Source organism: Curcuma longa, chromosome 3 (assembly GCF_044706935.1).
Source record: "Curcuma longa cultivar G26 ecotype Majalengka, Jawa Barat chromosome 3, ITB_CL_G26_1.1, whole genome shotgun sequence".
Classification (NCBI taxonomy): domain Eukaryota; kingdom Viridiplantae; phylum Streptophyta; class Magnoliopsida; order Zingiberales; family Zingiberaceae; genus Curcuma; species Curcuma longa.
The window spans coordinates 9584465-9601956 of record NC_133863.1 but is presented as its reverse complement, the minus strand read 5'-3'; the positions used below and the strand labels follow the sequence as shown (position 1 = coordinate 9601956).

At 35.5% G+C, this 17492-nt stretch overlaps 1 protein-coding gene across 1 annotated transcript; it reads left to right on the top strand.

The window, feature by feature from the left end:
• Positions 1 to 382: 382 nt before the first annotated feature.
• Positions 383 to 16085, top strand: LOC141824127 (DNA polymerase delta catalytic subunit). The gene is made up of 30 exons (XM_074711365.1): positions 383 to 674; positions 759 to 869; positions 951 to 1057; positions 1185 to 1344; positions 1548 to 1743; positions 2062 to 2197; positions 2281 to 2418; positions 2623 to 2700; positions 2788 to 2879; positions 4617 to 4683; positions 4760 to 4831; positions 6993 to 7079; positions 8674 to 8793; positions 8869 to 8967; positions 9279 to 9386; positions 9487 to 9582; positions 9679 to 9744; positions 9948 to 10004; positions 10106 to 10193; positions 10313 to 10392; positions 11700 to 11813; positions 12086 to 12200; positions 12270 to 12442; positions 12539 to 12610; positions 13632 to 13706; positions 13780 to 13869; positions 13946 to 14106; positions 14626 to 14699; positions 15472 to 15559; positions 15642 to 16085. The coding sequence occupies exons 1-30, from the start codon at positions 383 to 385 to the stop codon at positions 15727 to 15729; spliced, it is 3300 nt and encodes a 1099-aa protein (XP_074567466.1). The 3' UTR covers positions 15730 to 16085.
• The last annotated feature ends 1407 nt before the right edge of the window (positions 16086 to 17492 follow it).

The following is a 17492-nucleotide window of genomic DNA, read 5'->3' as shown; positions in this document are numbered from 1 at the left end:
TCGAATGCAATTTTGATATTGCTTAAATATTAATATTTTCATACTATTTAATTCGATTCGTTTCTTTTACACGGCTATGATCTTGCGGTTGAGTCACCATGAGCTTGAATTTAACTTCAATAAAAAATAAAATTTATTATTCTAACGGTCTATTTTCATACCGGCTATCGATCTCATGACATTATTTTAAATATAACAAATCAAGATAAGGTAGACGGGTTAACAAACAAATGACACGCGCTTAGCACGTGATGTCTGGGGTGTTTCTGAAAAGGTAATAAATCCCTACCCTGGCAGTGGCGGGAATCCATCCACTTCGGCTTGACCGCTTCTTCTTCTACTCTCCGATTCGTCGCCTTCGCTCTCTCCTCCTGCTGTTTCCATGGCCGGCGGCAACGGCAAGCGGAGAGGGGTGCAGCATTCGACGCCTCCGAACCCCCCGAAGCGATCGCAGTTCGACCGCCAAAACCCTCAACCCCAGCAACCGCCGCCGACGAATGGATCGGCGGCGGAGGAGGAGATGATGGACGAGGATGTATTCCTGGAGGAGACCATGTACCAAGAGGACGAGGAAGCCCTCATCCTCCTCCGCGACGAGGCTCTCTCGTCTCGCCTCTCCAGGTGGAGACGCCCTGCACTCTCCCCCTCTTATCTCTCCGGCTCCGAAAACATCGGTACTTGTGACCTCGACCACATTTTTCTCCAAGTTGTAAAAAAGTTTGATTTTTGTTACTTTTTTTTTGTTGTTCTTTTTGCAGTTTTTCAGCAGCTTGAGATCGACTATGTCATCGGGGAAAGCCACAAAGAACTGTTGCTTAGCTCATCTGGGCCTTCAGCGATTCTCAGGATCTTTGGCGTCACGAGAGAAGGTTGGGTTTGGTGCTTTCGTACTTTTTTTATAGTTTCTGACTAATTTGGTTTAGTGAAGAAATCGATCTGGAATTGGTTAGGTCACAGTGTCTGCTGTCATGTTCACGGATTTGAGCCTTACTTCTATATAAAATGCCCTATGGGAATGGGGCCTGATGATATCTCCCGCTTCCACCAAACACTAGAGGTGATTTCATCATAATTCCATTGTTTGTTCTTTTGATCATAATTACTCAATTTCTGCATTGTTGGTTATGTTTTTTGAATTAACATTTTTTAGCTAAGATATTTCTCTTGTGATCTGAATCATATAGGGGAGAATGAGAGAATCAAATAGAAGCAGCAATGTAGCAAGGTTCATTAGACGGATTGAGTTGGTGCAGAAGAAGAGCATTATGTGTTACCAGAAAGATCAGTTTCAGCCTTTTCTTAAGATTGTAGTTGCCTTACCTACCATGGTTGCCAGTTGTCGTGGTAAGGCCTCTTCGATGAGATAAGAAAATACCCTGGCTCTTCTTACACATTCTTTGCTAAATGGTGATGCTTTTGTTAGAATTTGGAATTTGACCTCTCGTTTCATTTGCATAAAATGAGTGATATCTAAGTATGATCTAGTAGAGGCCTTGTCTGGATATAGGAGTTCGTATGTACAGGACTAAAGGACAATATTTTGGCAGGTATTCTTGAGAGGGGTATTACAATTGAAGGCATAGGTTCAAGGAATTTTGACACATACGAAAGCAACGTTCTTTTTGCACTCCGATTCATGATTGATTGTAACATTGTTGGTGGAAATTGGATAGAAGTGCCTGCTGGAAGTTATAGAAAGGTGATCAAGAGTATGTCTTATTGTCAACTGGAAGTTGATTGCTTGTATCCTTTCCTACAGGAAGCAGAAAACTATTTTATTTTTCTGTTAGAAGTTGATCTAATCAACTATTTTATATTAGTTGATTAAACTAAGCATTTGTTTAATTTGCTTAGGATGGAGGATGTAAAGGTTAGAGGGACGCCAATGAAAATTCTAGTTCATCTAATAAAAATATTTAATCGATTGAAATATTCATACTGATATATCCTTACATAAACTCTGTAGAGGAATAATTCATATAGGTATATCCAAATAATTGAGATAGACAGTTTGAGGATAATGATACTGTTATTTGCCACCTTTCCTCAATCCTTCAATAGATATTCTGAGCTGATCAGCCATACTCCTGAAGGGAAATACTCAAAAATGGCTCCGTTTCGAATATTAAGTTTTGATATTGAGTGTGCAGGTCGTAAAGGACTCTTTCCCGAGCCAACTCATGATCCTGTAATTCAGGTATTCCCTTCTGTTTTAATACACTGGGCAATTGCACTACATGTGATTTTCATTTTCCTTTAACTTTTCCTTATTTTAAGCAGATTGCAAATTTAGTCACCCTTCAAGGAGATGACCATCCATTTATACAAAATGTCATGACTCTTAAGTCATGTTCTCCAATTGTTGGAGTTGATGTGATGTCATTTGATACTGAGAGGGAGGTTTTACTGGCTTGGAGGGTAAGTAGCTTTCAGCTCTTCATTTAGAGGCTATACAAAGTTCATTGAATATGGATTACCAAGATGACTTTGACATGTTGGTATTATCTTTCCTTATATGATCAGTTCTTTGTGATTGTTCATTGGACTTTCTACTAAGGGATTTTGCTTGGAGTGTGGCAGTCATGCACTTATTTGGGGAAACAAATATGAATTCAATTGCAGGATTTAATTCGTGAGGTTGACCCGGATATTATAATTGGATATAACATATGCAAATTTGACTTGCCTTATCTTATTGAGGTACCTGTTGTCTTAGCAATTTAAATGTATATCATACTGATTTCTTAAGGATAAGTGTGTACTCTGTCCTCCTTCTACTTGTCACAGAGAGCTGAAGCCCTTAAGATAGGTGAGTTCCCAACACTTGGTCGCATAAGAAACAGCCGGCTACGTGTTAGAGATACAACATTCTCATCGAGGTTATGCATTCCTATTTCCTCGGCACATAGATAGCTAGGATTGCGTGCTTTGTTTGTTTTTGTTGTTGTTGCTTTTTGGCAATATTATTATGAGTGAGTTTTTTAAAATCCTTTCTTTTGGATCTCATACTTGTCTGTCTAGCAATCCCATTGCATTATATTCAATTTGAAGTTTGAACGATTATTTTGTATTCCATACTTCACATCTCATTGAATTGTTGTACGTGTAAACTAAGTCTCATTGAATTGATGTACATGTAAACTAAGGTAGATTGTATCTTAAAAATATCTTAGTGATTTCTCAGTTAGCGTTGTGCCTTTTCTTCACCATGCTCACTGGTGTTGCAGTTCAAGTACAGGCGATCTTCATAAATAAAAAATATAGGTTCCGTACTCATAAACCATTTTTTTCCTTATTACTTTTTTGTGGACGGAGTGGTTAAGAAATATTTGAGTTGTATTGCTTTCTTTCCTTTTTCTCTTTTTTTTTTTTTTGTATTTACACTTCTGTTGTGGTTGTTTCTTCTCATGACATGGAGATTTACTGGCTGTCACTTCAACTGCACAATGAGCGTTTACATATTCCAAAGTCACTTGTCCCAAATCCTGATGCATTGATTCACACCAGATTGTGCAAAAATTTATCTGTTTATTTTTGCTACATCACTTCCTGAGTAAATTTTAACTATATACTAGAGTTGGACATGAGTACCTTTTCTTGCTATACCATCTATTTTTTGAGGGAAAATTAGAGCTTCCACCGGCACTAGCACGTACATGTGTCAGAAGCCAGGTGTATCACAAGCCTAAACAGGGTTGTCATAGGCCATCTTTGCCTGAGATGGTGTTGAATCAAGCATCCTATGGGCCCAATCTTGGTTGCCCTTGTCTGACTTAATAGTCTAGACAATTAAAATATTTATAGAAAACCTTAATTTTTTTTATAAATGTATTTGAAAATGAAAAGCATTAAAAATACATTTCTAGTATTTTCAAGGAAATATATGATTTAAAAATTACATGATTTAAATAATACATATGAACACAAGATTTGTAAATTAATGAATTTATATTTTGATTGAAATGTAAGTATTATTGCTGCCGTAGTGCCTTTGCTCTTTGGAATACAATCTAAAAGTATGGGATATATGGAGCTATTGGATCAACATATTTCTCGAACTAATGAGCATGAAGCATCCTAACTTTAAACCCTCATGCCCGTTATGACTTAGAGGTTTAGGGCTAGTTCTATTTGTCTGTTGTATTGAGGCCCATTATGACATAGGATGTGGGGCTAGCTTTGGTACCATGCTGAATTAAGTTGGGGCTCATTTTTTCCTAAAATGACTAGTCACTGTAGAGTGGAATGCGCTTCGAATACATAGACATAATGGTTCACCACACTTATTCATATGGAACAAATGAACATTGAGCATCCTAGCTTCATCATGCTGCTCCTCACACTCATCATGACTCAAATATGCCATGTTGAAATGAGGTGGAATTTATTCTATACAAAGAAGACTAGGCTGCTGCGAGAGGATAACCTTCTAATATATAGACATTGGATCATTATGCTTGTCTATGTTGGACTAATGAGCATGATGCATCCTACCTTCAGGTTCCATGTGCATCAACTCACAACTGGGCTATACTAAATAAAGATGTGATTAGCTGCTGAATTTAGACATATTCAATTGTTGTGTACTGTGGTCAATATAGTTTTGATTCATGCAGGCAATATGGTGTGAGGGAGAGCAAGGAAGTTACAGTGGAGGGAAGAGTCCAGTTTGATCTGTTTCAGGTTCTTATATGAGTTAGCATATAATTGATTTGTTAATGTCTTATTGATATGCTTTTTCCTCTCTGTGTTTCTGAAGGCTATACAAAGGGATTACAAGCTTAGTTCATATTCTCTTAATTCAGTCTCGGCACATTTTCTCAGGGAGCAAGTAAGTTTTGCCATTTATTAAATTTAATAAATGAGTATACTTTTTGCCTTTTTATTTGAGTCACAATTTACCTTGTGTCATAAATCAGTTAAAAGTATAGCCGCAGTGCATAGTTGTCCTATTTTTTCTGTACACCTTTATTGTGGACAATGTTAATTCTTGTAACAATAACATAATGTAACACAACATTTATTTTTTCACAATCCCACTATTTGGTGATTCTTCCCAACCAGTTAGCTGTGGGAAAGATTAACTGGGAGAGATCTGCAGGATATTTTCCTGTGGTTTCTGTTGCCTCCTTTTGTGTTAATGAAATATATCTGCAGGTAGAACCCTATTATAACAAGTGATTAGAACTGAAAACAAAGCAATCATAGTAGTGGAAGCTACAAAAACCAGTTTGAGCTCTACTTGATCTCTCAACAAGCCTAAGTATTGGCATTTGTTTTTGGTAGAACTCTTATCGAGCTAAGTTTCAATGGTACATAGCTCAATTATAGTGCATAAGCTCATGCTCTGTTTATGAATTGTCTTGTTTCTCCTGAACATACATATAAGCAAACTTAATTCCCCAGGGCTTCCCCTGCAATGAATCATTTTGAGGTTCTAAATATATTTTTATAGATGATCCTATATAGTATTTTTTTCATACCCATTAAAGTTATGGGTAGCGATATTGAGTTTGACTTGATTTGGGCTTTTAGATTCAATTGACTTCAGCTTGAATCAAACTCAGCCTTTAGACGAGTCTTTGATCTTGAGTACCTATATTAATTGAAAAGTATAATTCTCAGGTTTGTCGAAATTTAAATGAGTCAAGCTCAATTTTGGCATGACTAGCAACCATGCTGGTTCTCAAATCCATGCAGCCCTACTAGTGATTTGAATCAGACAATAACCACAAAATGGGATCATACACTTTCCTGCAAAAATATAATGAGAGGAACCATGTTAACATCTTTGAGGACACCATATTCTGGAAAATGGGAGAATTGAAAAGCTTGAATTTTGGGGATCCTTGATCTATTTCCATTTCCTTCTAAGAATTAACAAGTAGAATGGTACCCTTGTTACCTGTGTTATTACATCTGATCGTAAATTATGAAGAAAAGATAATACTCTGTCAGTCCTTAACTGCCACTCTTTGGTTGACTCTGCTGAGAAAATACATGTACAATGTTGACTAGTGAGTATATTAAATTGCAGTTTGAAGTGAATATTGCTGCATTTTGAAGATGCTTGTGTTTAGGACAAGAATATAGGGAGATTGCCCTTTGAGCCGATTCTTAGATGTGATGGTTTTACTTTCTATATTTTAACTTTGAAAATGAATATAAAATGGAATTAGATTTATTCAAAAGGTGAAAAGACATTGTTCATTTGAAAAAGACATGCCTTTATTTGATTTTGCAGTTCAAATTGCATGGTTTTTTGGCTGTTAATTTGGGGAAGAAAATATTATACTACATTCATCAAGAGATAATCATTACATGAGTATATAGAGGACAAATTGCATGGTATTTTGGCTGTTAGTTTGGGGAAGAGAATATTATTATTATACTGTAGTCATTGAGAGATAATCATTACATGAGTATATAGTGGACTCATGATAAAACCCTGCCTATAACTAGCAATGGGGGACTAATCACTGAGCCCATTAATCTAACTCTTCACTCCCATTCAAGTTGGAGCATGGATATTAACTATGTTTGGCTTGTTGTCTATGATAGATTCTTCACTGTGAATCCATGATAGATTTTTCACTGTCTGATATCCTTTGCAGAATGCACATGTTAAAGCTCCTAGTCTACATGATTAGGATTTCATATAATGTCAAAAGTGGGAATAAATGCTTAATTCAATTTTTTCCCCCAACCTATGATTGATTAGGGATTTTTTTGACCTCTTTCACCTGTATGGATGCATACTGTATCTGCTTGTTGTAGTGTGTCTTCCCATTTAAGTGTTCAGTTATAATCTTCCCATTAGGATTTCTGCTTGTTGTATCTGCTTTTTGACCTCTTTCCTAATGCGGCCTTTGTTCTTAAGACAAGTAATTTAAATAAATATACCACCATGTGGTGTGTTCCTGTTTCTACTGATGGAATTCTCACTAGTGTTTTCTCTCTCCCTCTCATTTAACTTTTTTTTTTTTTTGCAGAAAGAAGATGTGCATCATTCAATAATATCTGATCTCCAAAATGGTAATCCAGAATCTAGAAGACGGCTAGCTGTCTACTGTTTGAAGGTTCATTAATGACTTCATTCATTATGTGTGCCTGAGATATTCGTAGAATTAGCGTTTGCTTTGCTTGCAAAATTGCTATTGCTTGGTTGCATCTAGAAACTTGGCCTCTGTTAAGAATATTAAATTGGTCTCTGTTTACATCTTAAGCTTTTGGAATAAGTGGTTAAATTAAACTTTAACGCAGTATCAAATTGAATTATCCAAGGTCTAAGGTCTAAATCTTACCGGTGTCATAATATTACCTCGTATGTATTTGGTTTTGGCCAATAAGACCCAGTAAGTCTAGCCATATGTGAATGGGCGTTTTAAAAATATAAAAATCGATATCTTTCTTAACAAACCTACGCTTTGGGACAAGTGGTTACCAAATTAACTTTAACAGTCTCTAATCTTGGCTGCCAAGGTAGACACTAGATTCTTTGGTATTTCTGAACTGAATCAGATGTTAGATATTACCTCGTGGAGGTACTTATTGTATTCTAGGTGCTAATAAAATGGTGCCCAATATTGCAGGAAAATAAAACTGCTTTATGTATTTTACTTTGCATGGGTCCCCCACATTCAACTTAACTATCTAGTTGATGTGCGCCACTAATTAGTAGTATTTAAACTAGATTTTGTCGCAAGCTAATATACAATGCTAGATCTCGACAGATGGCATAGGTGTGTATTAGTTGCTTATTCATTTGATCAATATTACTTCAATAAACGCATAACCTTTTCCTCCATTGCTTTTAGTATACAAAAAATGTTTTTCTTTCCCTTTTACTTTTTTACTGCTCAAGCTTTATTTATGCCTGTAGACTTCTTTTACACCTACTAAACGTCCTGAAAACTCGAAGAATAGGCTTTGCAAAATTTTAAACATATATGTTTGTTTATATGATTAAGTGATGTGAGAGCATGATAAATACACACGTTAATCAAGGAAGAGGGGGATTAAAAAGACTTAGTTAGAAACGATAAATCAAGAAAAAATTATTTAAATATAGATGATGATATACTAGGGGATCAAGGTCAATTGCGTAGGAGGATTTATATAATCGACTCCACTTAGTGGGATAAAGTTTGGTTGTTGTCATATGTTTATGTATATAAGAATTTGCTTGAAATAACTAAGATATTTAAGTGGTCCTTTCGATGAAGAGATCGGCTTAGTTGAAGGAAACTTATTCACACTTGAATACATTGACCATGGAATGCAAAGATGCATGTTCAGTTGCTTCTTTTGATGCATGCAGACACACATCTGACTGATTTCATGACAATCTTCTCATATTTGATTGCAATGTCTTATCAAGGTACACAGTGGATCCATACAGTTTGGTATGATGGCCCTTTACTGTAGTTGTATTATAGAAAGTGACAAATATTGAATATGCGTTGATTCGAATATGGCGGAATCTAATCTTTTGTTTTACAAAGGAATAGAGATGATTTGGGTAATCCCATGTTCTAATGCTTAGGGTGACTTTTTGTTTTCTAAAAAAGGCTTAGAGTGACATTGAGACGTCTTGGTTTTCCCCCAAGATCTAGTTATGGAGTATTATATTATCTCATCCATGTCGCTGAACTTTTTTTGTTATTTATGCAGGATGCTTATCTTCCACAACGACTTCTGGACAAATTGATGTACATTTACAACTATGTGGAGATGGCACGAGTTACTGGTGTGCCAATATCATTTTTACTTGCAAGAGGCCAGAGCATCAAGGTGACAACTTATATTTTTTACCATTATACTGGATTATAAAAATGACCCCCTCTAACCTGGATGACTTTCCTTCAGGTTCTTTCTCAACTCCTAAGGAAAGCTAAACAGAGGAATCTTGTTATTCCAAATGTCAAAGGGCAAGGATCTGCTCAAGAAACTTTTGAAGGTGCAACTGTGAGTAACTATAGCCCTTTTCCAGTTCCCTGCCTACTTAGCATGTACTTGTATAAATTTATCAGTATAAGCAAGCCAAAAGAATTTTCAAGACCAGAAAATGAAACCAGGAAAAATAATTTGTACCTTTTGCAATTATATTAGTTTCCATCATAATCACTTGTGAACAAAGGGATGTTTTTTATTCTGTTATTCTATAAATTCCTTGTGACTTCCTAAGAATATAAGGATCTGCATGTTTATAACTTCTATTTTTATATTTACATACTAAATGAAGACTGACCTTTAGCTAATTATGCTCATACTTGTAGGTGTTGGAGGCAAATACTGGTTTTTATGAAAAGCCCATTGCGACTTTGGACTTTGCTTCTTTATATCCATCCATCATGATGGCGTACAATTTGTGTTATTGCACATTGGTATAAATTCTATCATGGAGACTAAACAGCATGATGTTGATCTTGCAATTTATATCCTTCAATTAAATTTTCTTGAGATTTTACTGTATTTTTTGTGAAGGTTAAATCAGAAGATGCCCATAGGTTAAACTTGCCAGCAGAAAGTGTAAACAAAACTCCATCTGGTGAAGTTTTTGTCAAACCTGAATTGCAAAAGGTATGCTTTTTGGTGAAAATTTGCGGCTCAATCAATTTTCTGATTTTTTCTAATATACTCAAAAGGTTTTAAGTTTGTCTTCTGTCTAAAAACTAGGGCATACTTCCTGAAATTCTAGAAGAGCTATTGACTGCACGTAAGAGAGCAAAAGCTGATCTGAAGGTATGGTTTGAAAATATAGAATTAACTTTAAAATTGTTTGAAGATATTAAATTATTGGCCAACCTACTTTGAGTAGTTCATGACTTCATATGTCTAAATTTTATCTGGTCTTCATGTCCATACTCGTTTGATTTTGCATTCTTATGTAATAAAATTATGCAAATTTTCTTCTCTCTTCAAGTTTTGGAAATTATATTTTTCAGGAAGCTAAAGATCCATTTGAGAAGGCTGTATTGGATGGACGCCAGTTGGCTTTGAAAGTACATCATACATGACTATTGTAGACATACTTGGTTCAAGTTGACAAATTATTGATAGTTTGAGATTGAACTCACTTTTTCCTTTTGTTTTATCATTGTAGATAAGTGCAAATTCTGTATATGGGTTTACTGGAGCTACCGTTGGTCAGTTACCTTGTTTAGAAATTTCTTCCAGTGTGACAAGCTATGGTATGCGATTGACTCCTAAATAAGTAGATTACTATTCATTGCTAACTGGGACTATAGTAAATGCAAGATGTGGAAAGGTTTTTTGTCGTCCATAACTTTTGCTCACTGGTAATGTCAAGGTCGACAAATGATTGAGCACACAAAGAAGATGGTAGAAGAGAAATTTACTATAAGTGGTGGTTATGCTCATAATGCAGAGGTATGCTTATGGGTTCAAAGCATGTAAAAAGTGCAGCAGAAAGAATTTGTAGTACTTGTCTATTAGTTGATCAAACTTTCCTTTGAGTTTGTGATTATAACTTTTAAATGCTTTGTGATACACGTATATAGTTTCATCGTTAAGTCTATATATAGGCATTGCTATGCTTTGTTTCACATGTAATCATTTTTTATTCCTTTGTTGCTGACTTTGGCTTAATTGCTGCTAATTAACCTGCTTACATGATGACATTATAGTATTTCTCACTCTAATTTCTATAAGCACATTAAACACTGATGGAAAATTTATAGAAGCTCAGTCACGTTTTGCCACAATAACATTGGTGGCACAACTAGTTTATCCATGAAGGCAAGCAACTCAACATAGCATTTGGGATTGACGAAAGCTGGAGCAAATATAAACAAGAAAATTTACATTTTGTGATAGTAGCTTCATGGATGTGGATACTGATAAGCTTTTAAGAGGTACAAGTGTTCATCATATAACATTGATTAATTTGTGCATTAATAAATGAAACTTGAATGAATCTTTTTGGTAAGAATCACAAAAGAAATGGGGCTTAAGAATGAATATAGCAGAATTACAGTTTGTGAGCTATTTCTTGAACACCTGCAGCTTAACTAAAATGAAATTTACATCCTTGCCATAACAAAAGTGTTTGAGAGGAAAGTGATCACCTGCAATAGAAGTTATGAAGACCTGGGCTATCAATAAATAAACATATATTCTTAATAGTGATCTTGTGTCAATCTGAACCTTCTTGATTTCGTTGGATGTGTATACTGGAATGGAATTTCACTAGCTTTTGCAGTACCTTGGCGACTTTTGAAGACTTCTTGGACATGGTTAATTCATGCAGAAAGCAGTTTTTTTATAGGCCTGTATTCCTAATTGTTGGCAGAAGCCATACTCAAGAATATGATGATTAGATTTTTTTTATTATTATTTTAATATGGGGTGTTAATAATATTGTTGCACTTGAACTTCATAAGTTTGCTAATTGGTAAACTATGTTGAACAAAAAAGTAAAACTGATTCTGGACTGTCATGAGATCTCAGAAGCTTTGGTTGCTTCATTTCTCTTGGTAAGCATCTGCGAACATTCAGTTCTTTGCATACTCTGTCCTGAGATGAGTTGCTTTCTTTCAAGCCATCACTGAAAGTTGATGGCCATATTGCTTCTCAATACTTTGTTGTATGTATTTGCTTTCCTTTTATTGACTATGAAATACTGTCAGTATTTGACAATTTTTCTTTAGTTGACTGCTTAATGATCAATTTTCTAGGTTATTTATGGGGACACTGACTCTGTTATGGTACAATTCGGTGTGCCTTCTGTAGAGGAAGCAATGAAGTTAGGAAGAGAAGCATCAGAATATATTACAGAAACTTTCATAAAGGTATCCGAGGGTTGAGACATGATTATTTGAGTTGTGGATGTCTTAAATCATGTGTTTCTTTAAGTTTCTATTACTGACATTGTAAACTCAGTGTATTATCAGCTAGATATCCTAGCTGACATTTTTAGTCTTCATTTTAAATCACGTTTTATTTTCTTGATTATTTATTTACTATGAGCCAAATTGGCCATCCAAGAATATAATAGTGTATATCCTAAAAATTTGTTTTTAGTCTCTGTTCTAATTAATTTTTATTTCAATTTTTTTTTAAGCCCATTAGGCTAGAATTTGAAAAGATCTATTATCCCTATTTGCTAATAAGCAAGAAGAGATATGCTGGATTGTACTGGACAAAGCCTGATAGTTTTGACAAAATGGACACAAAAGGTAAGTATTTGAATTATTTAATAGTTTTGAAAAAACATGATTTAGTGGCATTCAATTCTTTGACAACAGGCATCGAGACAGTCAGAAGAGACAACTGTTTGTTGGTAAAGAATCTGGTAAACGAATGCCTACACAAGATACTAATTGACCGAGATGTTCCTGGTGCAGTTCAATATGTGAAGAACACAATTTCAGATCTTTTAATGAACCGTGTGGATTTGTCTCTTTTGGTTATAACAAAGGCAATTTCCAACTGCAGACAACATTACATCTCGGTGATATAAGATTATATTTTAACATTTGTGTATGAACTCAAGTTTTTCTACCTTCTTTGGCAGGGTCTGACCAAAACTGGAAGTGATTATAGTGTAAAGTCTGCACATGTTGAGCTTGCTGAAAAGATGCGAAAAGTATGGATCTCATCTGTTTGTTATCTTGCCTTAATTTAGAAACTGATATTTTCATTATTTTTTATCCTTGTCAAAAAAAAAAAAAAGTGACAAAAATTGATATATTGAGAACATATACTTTTAGCATGGAAAAACATTCGTTTACCTCATGGAAATGGGAGAATGATGGGAAGAGTCTTTCAGCTGTAATGGTGATTTGTGCAGCTTCTCTTTGCTTTCTTAGCATTGAACGGCATTAGTAGGTTGAAACATTCTGCTTAAGTGCTGCACTACCATTTATGCTTAGGAGTCCCTAGCTCATGAATTGACCAAAAACTGATGTTAGTAGATTTTCTGAAAAAAATAGTGTAGCCTAGCATGCAATTTGTGAACTTTTAACAACAGATTCACTGGACTGATGTTGATTCCGTTTAAAGATTTATGTGAATAACTGTCACTAGAATGAAAATTTTCTTGATTGGTAAGGAGAGAGCCTAATTCATAAATGAAATATTAGCTTGTCTAAAAACGAAAAATTTAAGCCAGTTTATGTGGAACCATAAACAAAAGTCATTCAAGCTTGTAAAATTCTTCGTATGCATATCTAAACTGAGGTTAGTTTAGGCAATATCCCTCATTAACTTAGTGAGGACAATCTTCTGCTGAAGTATTAATAAGTATGCTTCTTCAGATTATCAAAAAAGCGATATATGAAAGGGTGAAAAAGTATTTGAAGTGCCACTGTGTCATTCCCATACCTTATCTGCCTTTGTGGAAACACTTGTTTTGTATAATGATCATGAATATCGCCTCTTTACAGTCAATCCACATCATAACCCTTCGATGGGCAGAGATAAAGATCTTAGGTTGATTTTTTTGACATGTTTTCATTTCTATGCCCTTTTTTTCGCCAACTATTGGCTTATCAGAGTGATGCAACTAGGCGTTTCTACTACATTCATGCATTTTTTTTATATCTTGTTCATCAATATAAACTTTGAGTAAGATTGCTTAGCACTGGTGCTCTGATTGTGGTGGATAGAGGGATGCTGCAACTGCTCCTAATGTTGGTGACCGAGTTCCATTTGTTATAATTAAAGGCACAAAAGATGCCAAGGTAAATGTTTCTAGTGTTTTATTCCTTTAGAAGAAAGATCTTTTTAATTGAAGTGTCTATATGTCTTGAACAGGCCTATGAGAAGTCTGAAGATCCAATATATGTCCTTGAGAATAATATTCCGATAGACCCTCAATACTATCTGACAAATCAGATCAGCAAGGTTGACTAAGAAAATCTTTCATCATCTGTGATTGACACTTTCCCTCAAATTATGATTAGTTCTCTTGATGTTGCAGCCACTCCTAAGAATATTTGAGCCTATTCTGAAAAATGCCAGTAAAGAGCTTCTTCAGGGAAGTCATACAAGATCCGTATCTATTTCAACGCCTTCAAATAGTGGCATAATGAAATTTGCCAAGAAACAACTTAGTTGTCTTGGATGCAAGGCAGTCATCAGGTTAGATACTATATATATATATATAATTTACATTGCTTACAGATGCCACTGCTTGTCTCTTTTTTACCTGATTGATTTGATATGTATTCATGACATTTTTCGTTCTTTTTGGCAAGACAAAACATCATCGTACTCTTTATTTGCAAAATGCCATTTTTCACAAGTTTGTAATGTGAGCATCTGGTATCTTGTACAATCGGAAATGATCAATCTGCATTGATCATGAAGCAGTTGCCATTCTTGATAGAATAGTAATCTGGCTATATTACTATGCATGTGGATCAGACACCATCTATGTGCCCCCGTGTACAATGGAATTATGAGTGTTCCTGTTATTATTGTCAAGTTGTGTTTGTGCAAACTAGTTGTGTTCAATTAAAGAAAATCCTATCCCTCGGATAGAGCTCTATGCAAAGCTATATGAGTGCCCCTACAATTTCAACATGGGGGAAAATAAATATACATATGCTTTCTTCATAATTCTTAGAGAATACATTGATAAAGGTTTTCTCCTTGCAGCAATCAAGAACAAACACTGTGCTCGCATTGCAAGGGAAGAGAAGCTGAGTTATACTGCAAAACTGTAGCAAATGGTATTTTCTTCATTTCTTTACGTTTCACACTATTAATGGACAAAAAATTATGCATCCTGTTTGCATCAATTTTGCTTCCATGAGACTGCAATGATTGGTGCTGTGCAACTATTTGGATCAGTTGTTTATATATTTAGCTGGTAACTTTTCTAGCTGAACCGGATAAAAACTCTCCTGCATCAGAACCAGCAAGAGAATGGTTTTGAGAATGCACTAGGGGGTGTCTTATATTAAGCCACCTCAATTGGGTCTGTACTTGCACATCATTCAATTCCTTTTAGTTGATCTTTTATGCAAATAAACACAATTCATATCTATTTCCTTCTATTTCATATCCACTCAAGCTGGATACAGGGGCTTATTGAAGGCCTTCTTCTGAAGAAATCTAGTGGCAACTTTATGCTTTAGTGGTTTTAAGGATCAGGTTTTGTAGGACTCAGTTCTGACCTGATAATCCATACATATGCTCAAATCTTAAGCTGAAGATGGGTCAAATCTAAATCCTGTTTGGATTTTGCAGCATAGCCCCAAATCGTACCTAGGTTAGACTTACCCTGACTTGAACTAGTTAGATATGAATCTTAAAAATAGTCGTAGTATTTTTTTTTTTCCTTTAGGGCAGCATGCCTCACCTTTCTATCATCTGGTTGTCTTCCATCCTGATGTTTGATCATGAATAGTAAGTAATGCCATTAATTTGGTGGATCAAGTTTGGCCTGACTTTTTTTTTAAAAAAATTTGTTTCTGATATCATTTCTCTGTATTTCTCCAGTTTCTGAATTGGAGATGCTTTTTGGCCAATTGTGGACACAATGCCAAGAATGCCAAGGCTCACTTCACCAAGACGTGCTGTGCACAAGGTCTGCTCATTATTTCCACAACATCCCACTATTCTTCTGACTTCGACATTATCAGTAACATGACTAGTCTACTTGTAACCAGTCGGGACTGCCCAATCTTCTACCGAAGGAAGAAAGCGCAAAAAGACATGGCTGAAGCTAGGTCACAACTTGATCGGTGGAGTTTCTAAGTCGTCGAGTTCAACATGGTAAACTTTCCAAGCCCTAACTAACATTCAGAACTAGATGCAAAAGCATTTGGCCTCTTCTTCCTTGAGTGAAATTTATGCTTGCGGAAATTATCTGTTTTCAAACACTACATTCTCGTTCGATGATCTAAGTCAAGACTCAAAGGAGAACCAAAAGTTTCTACTACTCGAATCTTGCCCCGTGAGCATGTTTGGTTGCCATGGTTTAAGTTGTAGGTGGCTCAAGATGACATCGAAAGCGTGAACCCATTTTGTAGAGTAGGTTGTGGAGTGAGTGAGAGGATGTTGTGTATTAATGAAATCTATGGAACCTAAAAAAACTAAACTCTCATCTTTTACTTGGGATATATTAAGTAGTTCAAGCTGTCATTTTACTGCTTAATGACTAACTTAATCGACTAATAATGCGGTAAACATGCAATGGCATATTCCCTGGGATTGAAGATTCACCCCATGATTATTTCCTCATTCGAAGAGTGTTGGTGATTGGGGATAAATTGATTAGGGTTTGAAAGTTGTAAGGGTGTTTTGAAATTTTCTTGTTCAATCATTATGATACCTTATCGACTGAGTAGGGTAGTTTGTTGTTGTTTACTTGTAGAAGTTAAATTATCACATCCTCATGTTTGTTGCTTGCTTCTCTTCGTCGCCTATAACCTACTTGCCCTCGGTGATGACTTTGCAACTTTCCCGTTGTGCTCGTTTGCATCGTCTTTCACATTTAGGCTATTACCTCTAGATCTTTGAATTATCGCGATTACATATTGAAAACAACTAGTAGCTTTCTTGTTGTCTATTTAGGGACTGTAAGTTGTCTCGCTACTGTCAAGATTTGTCTTCTAAGATTGCCTTCAACTTCTTTTCCTTTCCTTCCATTGCTCCTTCAAAGTAAACACAGAAGGCGGTTGACTTATCTTGATTTTATGAGACAATTTTTGAAAGAAGCTTGAAATCCTTCCCGCGAATCTGTTTACTTGGATAGATCGATAACGTTGAAGAGCGAGAGTAGAAGAGGGTAAACGATATCGAAACATACATTTGTAGGACTCCTTGTCCTTTTTTTACTTGAAGATGTGCATACTCTTCTCATGTGCTTGCTAAGTCAACTTCCTTTTTTGATTGAAATCGAATCATAGATCCTAAGTCTTCCCTCTCAAGTCATTACTATTACTCAAATACATACCCTATAAGTAAAGTCGATAGCTAGTAGCTGATGCGACATACGATTCAACCAATTGATCTATCGATTCAATTTTCGGTTCACTTTTGATGATTTCGCGGACCACTTACATCATTTTAGAACTCTTCTTTCTTTGTAAAAGATGGCCACACCCACTCCACTAAGCAAACAATCATTAGGAACCTAAATTTCTAAATCCTTCTTTCATGTTCAGATATCATTGTGAATCACTCTTCTTACAATCATTAGTCGAAATAAAATCTTAGGAATTTTACGAAGAAAAGGTCATATATCGCCTTTTCGCGTAGGCCTCCTTCGCGAGTAATCATGCGAATGCTAAAGGGAGATTCTTTTATGTGCACACAAATCTTTTAAAGTTTAGTGGCACTTCAAAATTGTGAACTAGAAAGAGGGGATCCGCTTTAGAATTTATGCGTGTGTAAAATATAACCTTTTTATGCAATCAAATTTGAAGAGATTATGCGTTAGAATTGTGAACTAAAAAGAGGTCCGCTTTAGAATTTATGCGTACGTAAAATATATCCATTTTTTTTATGTAATCAAA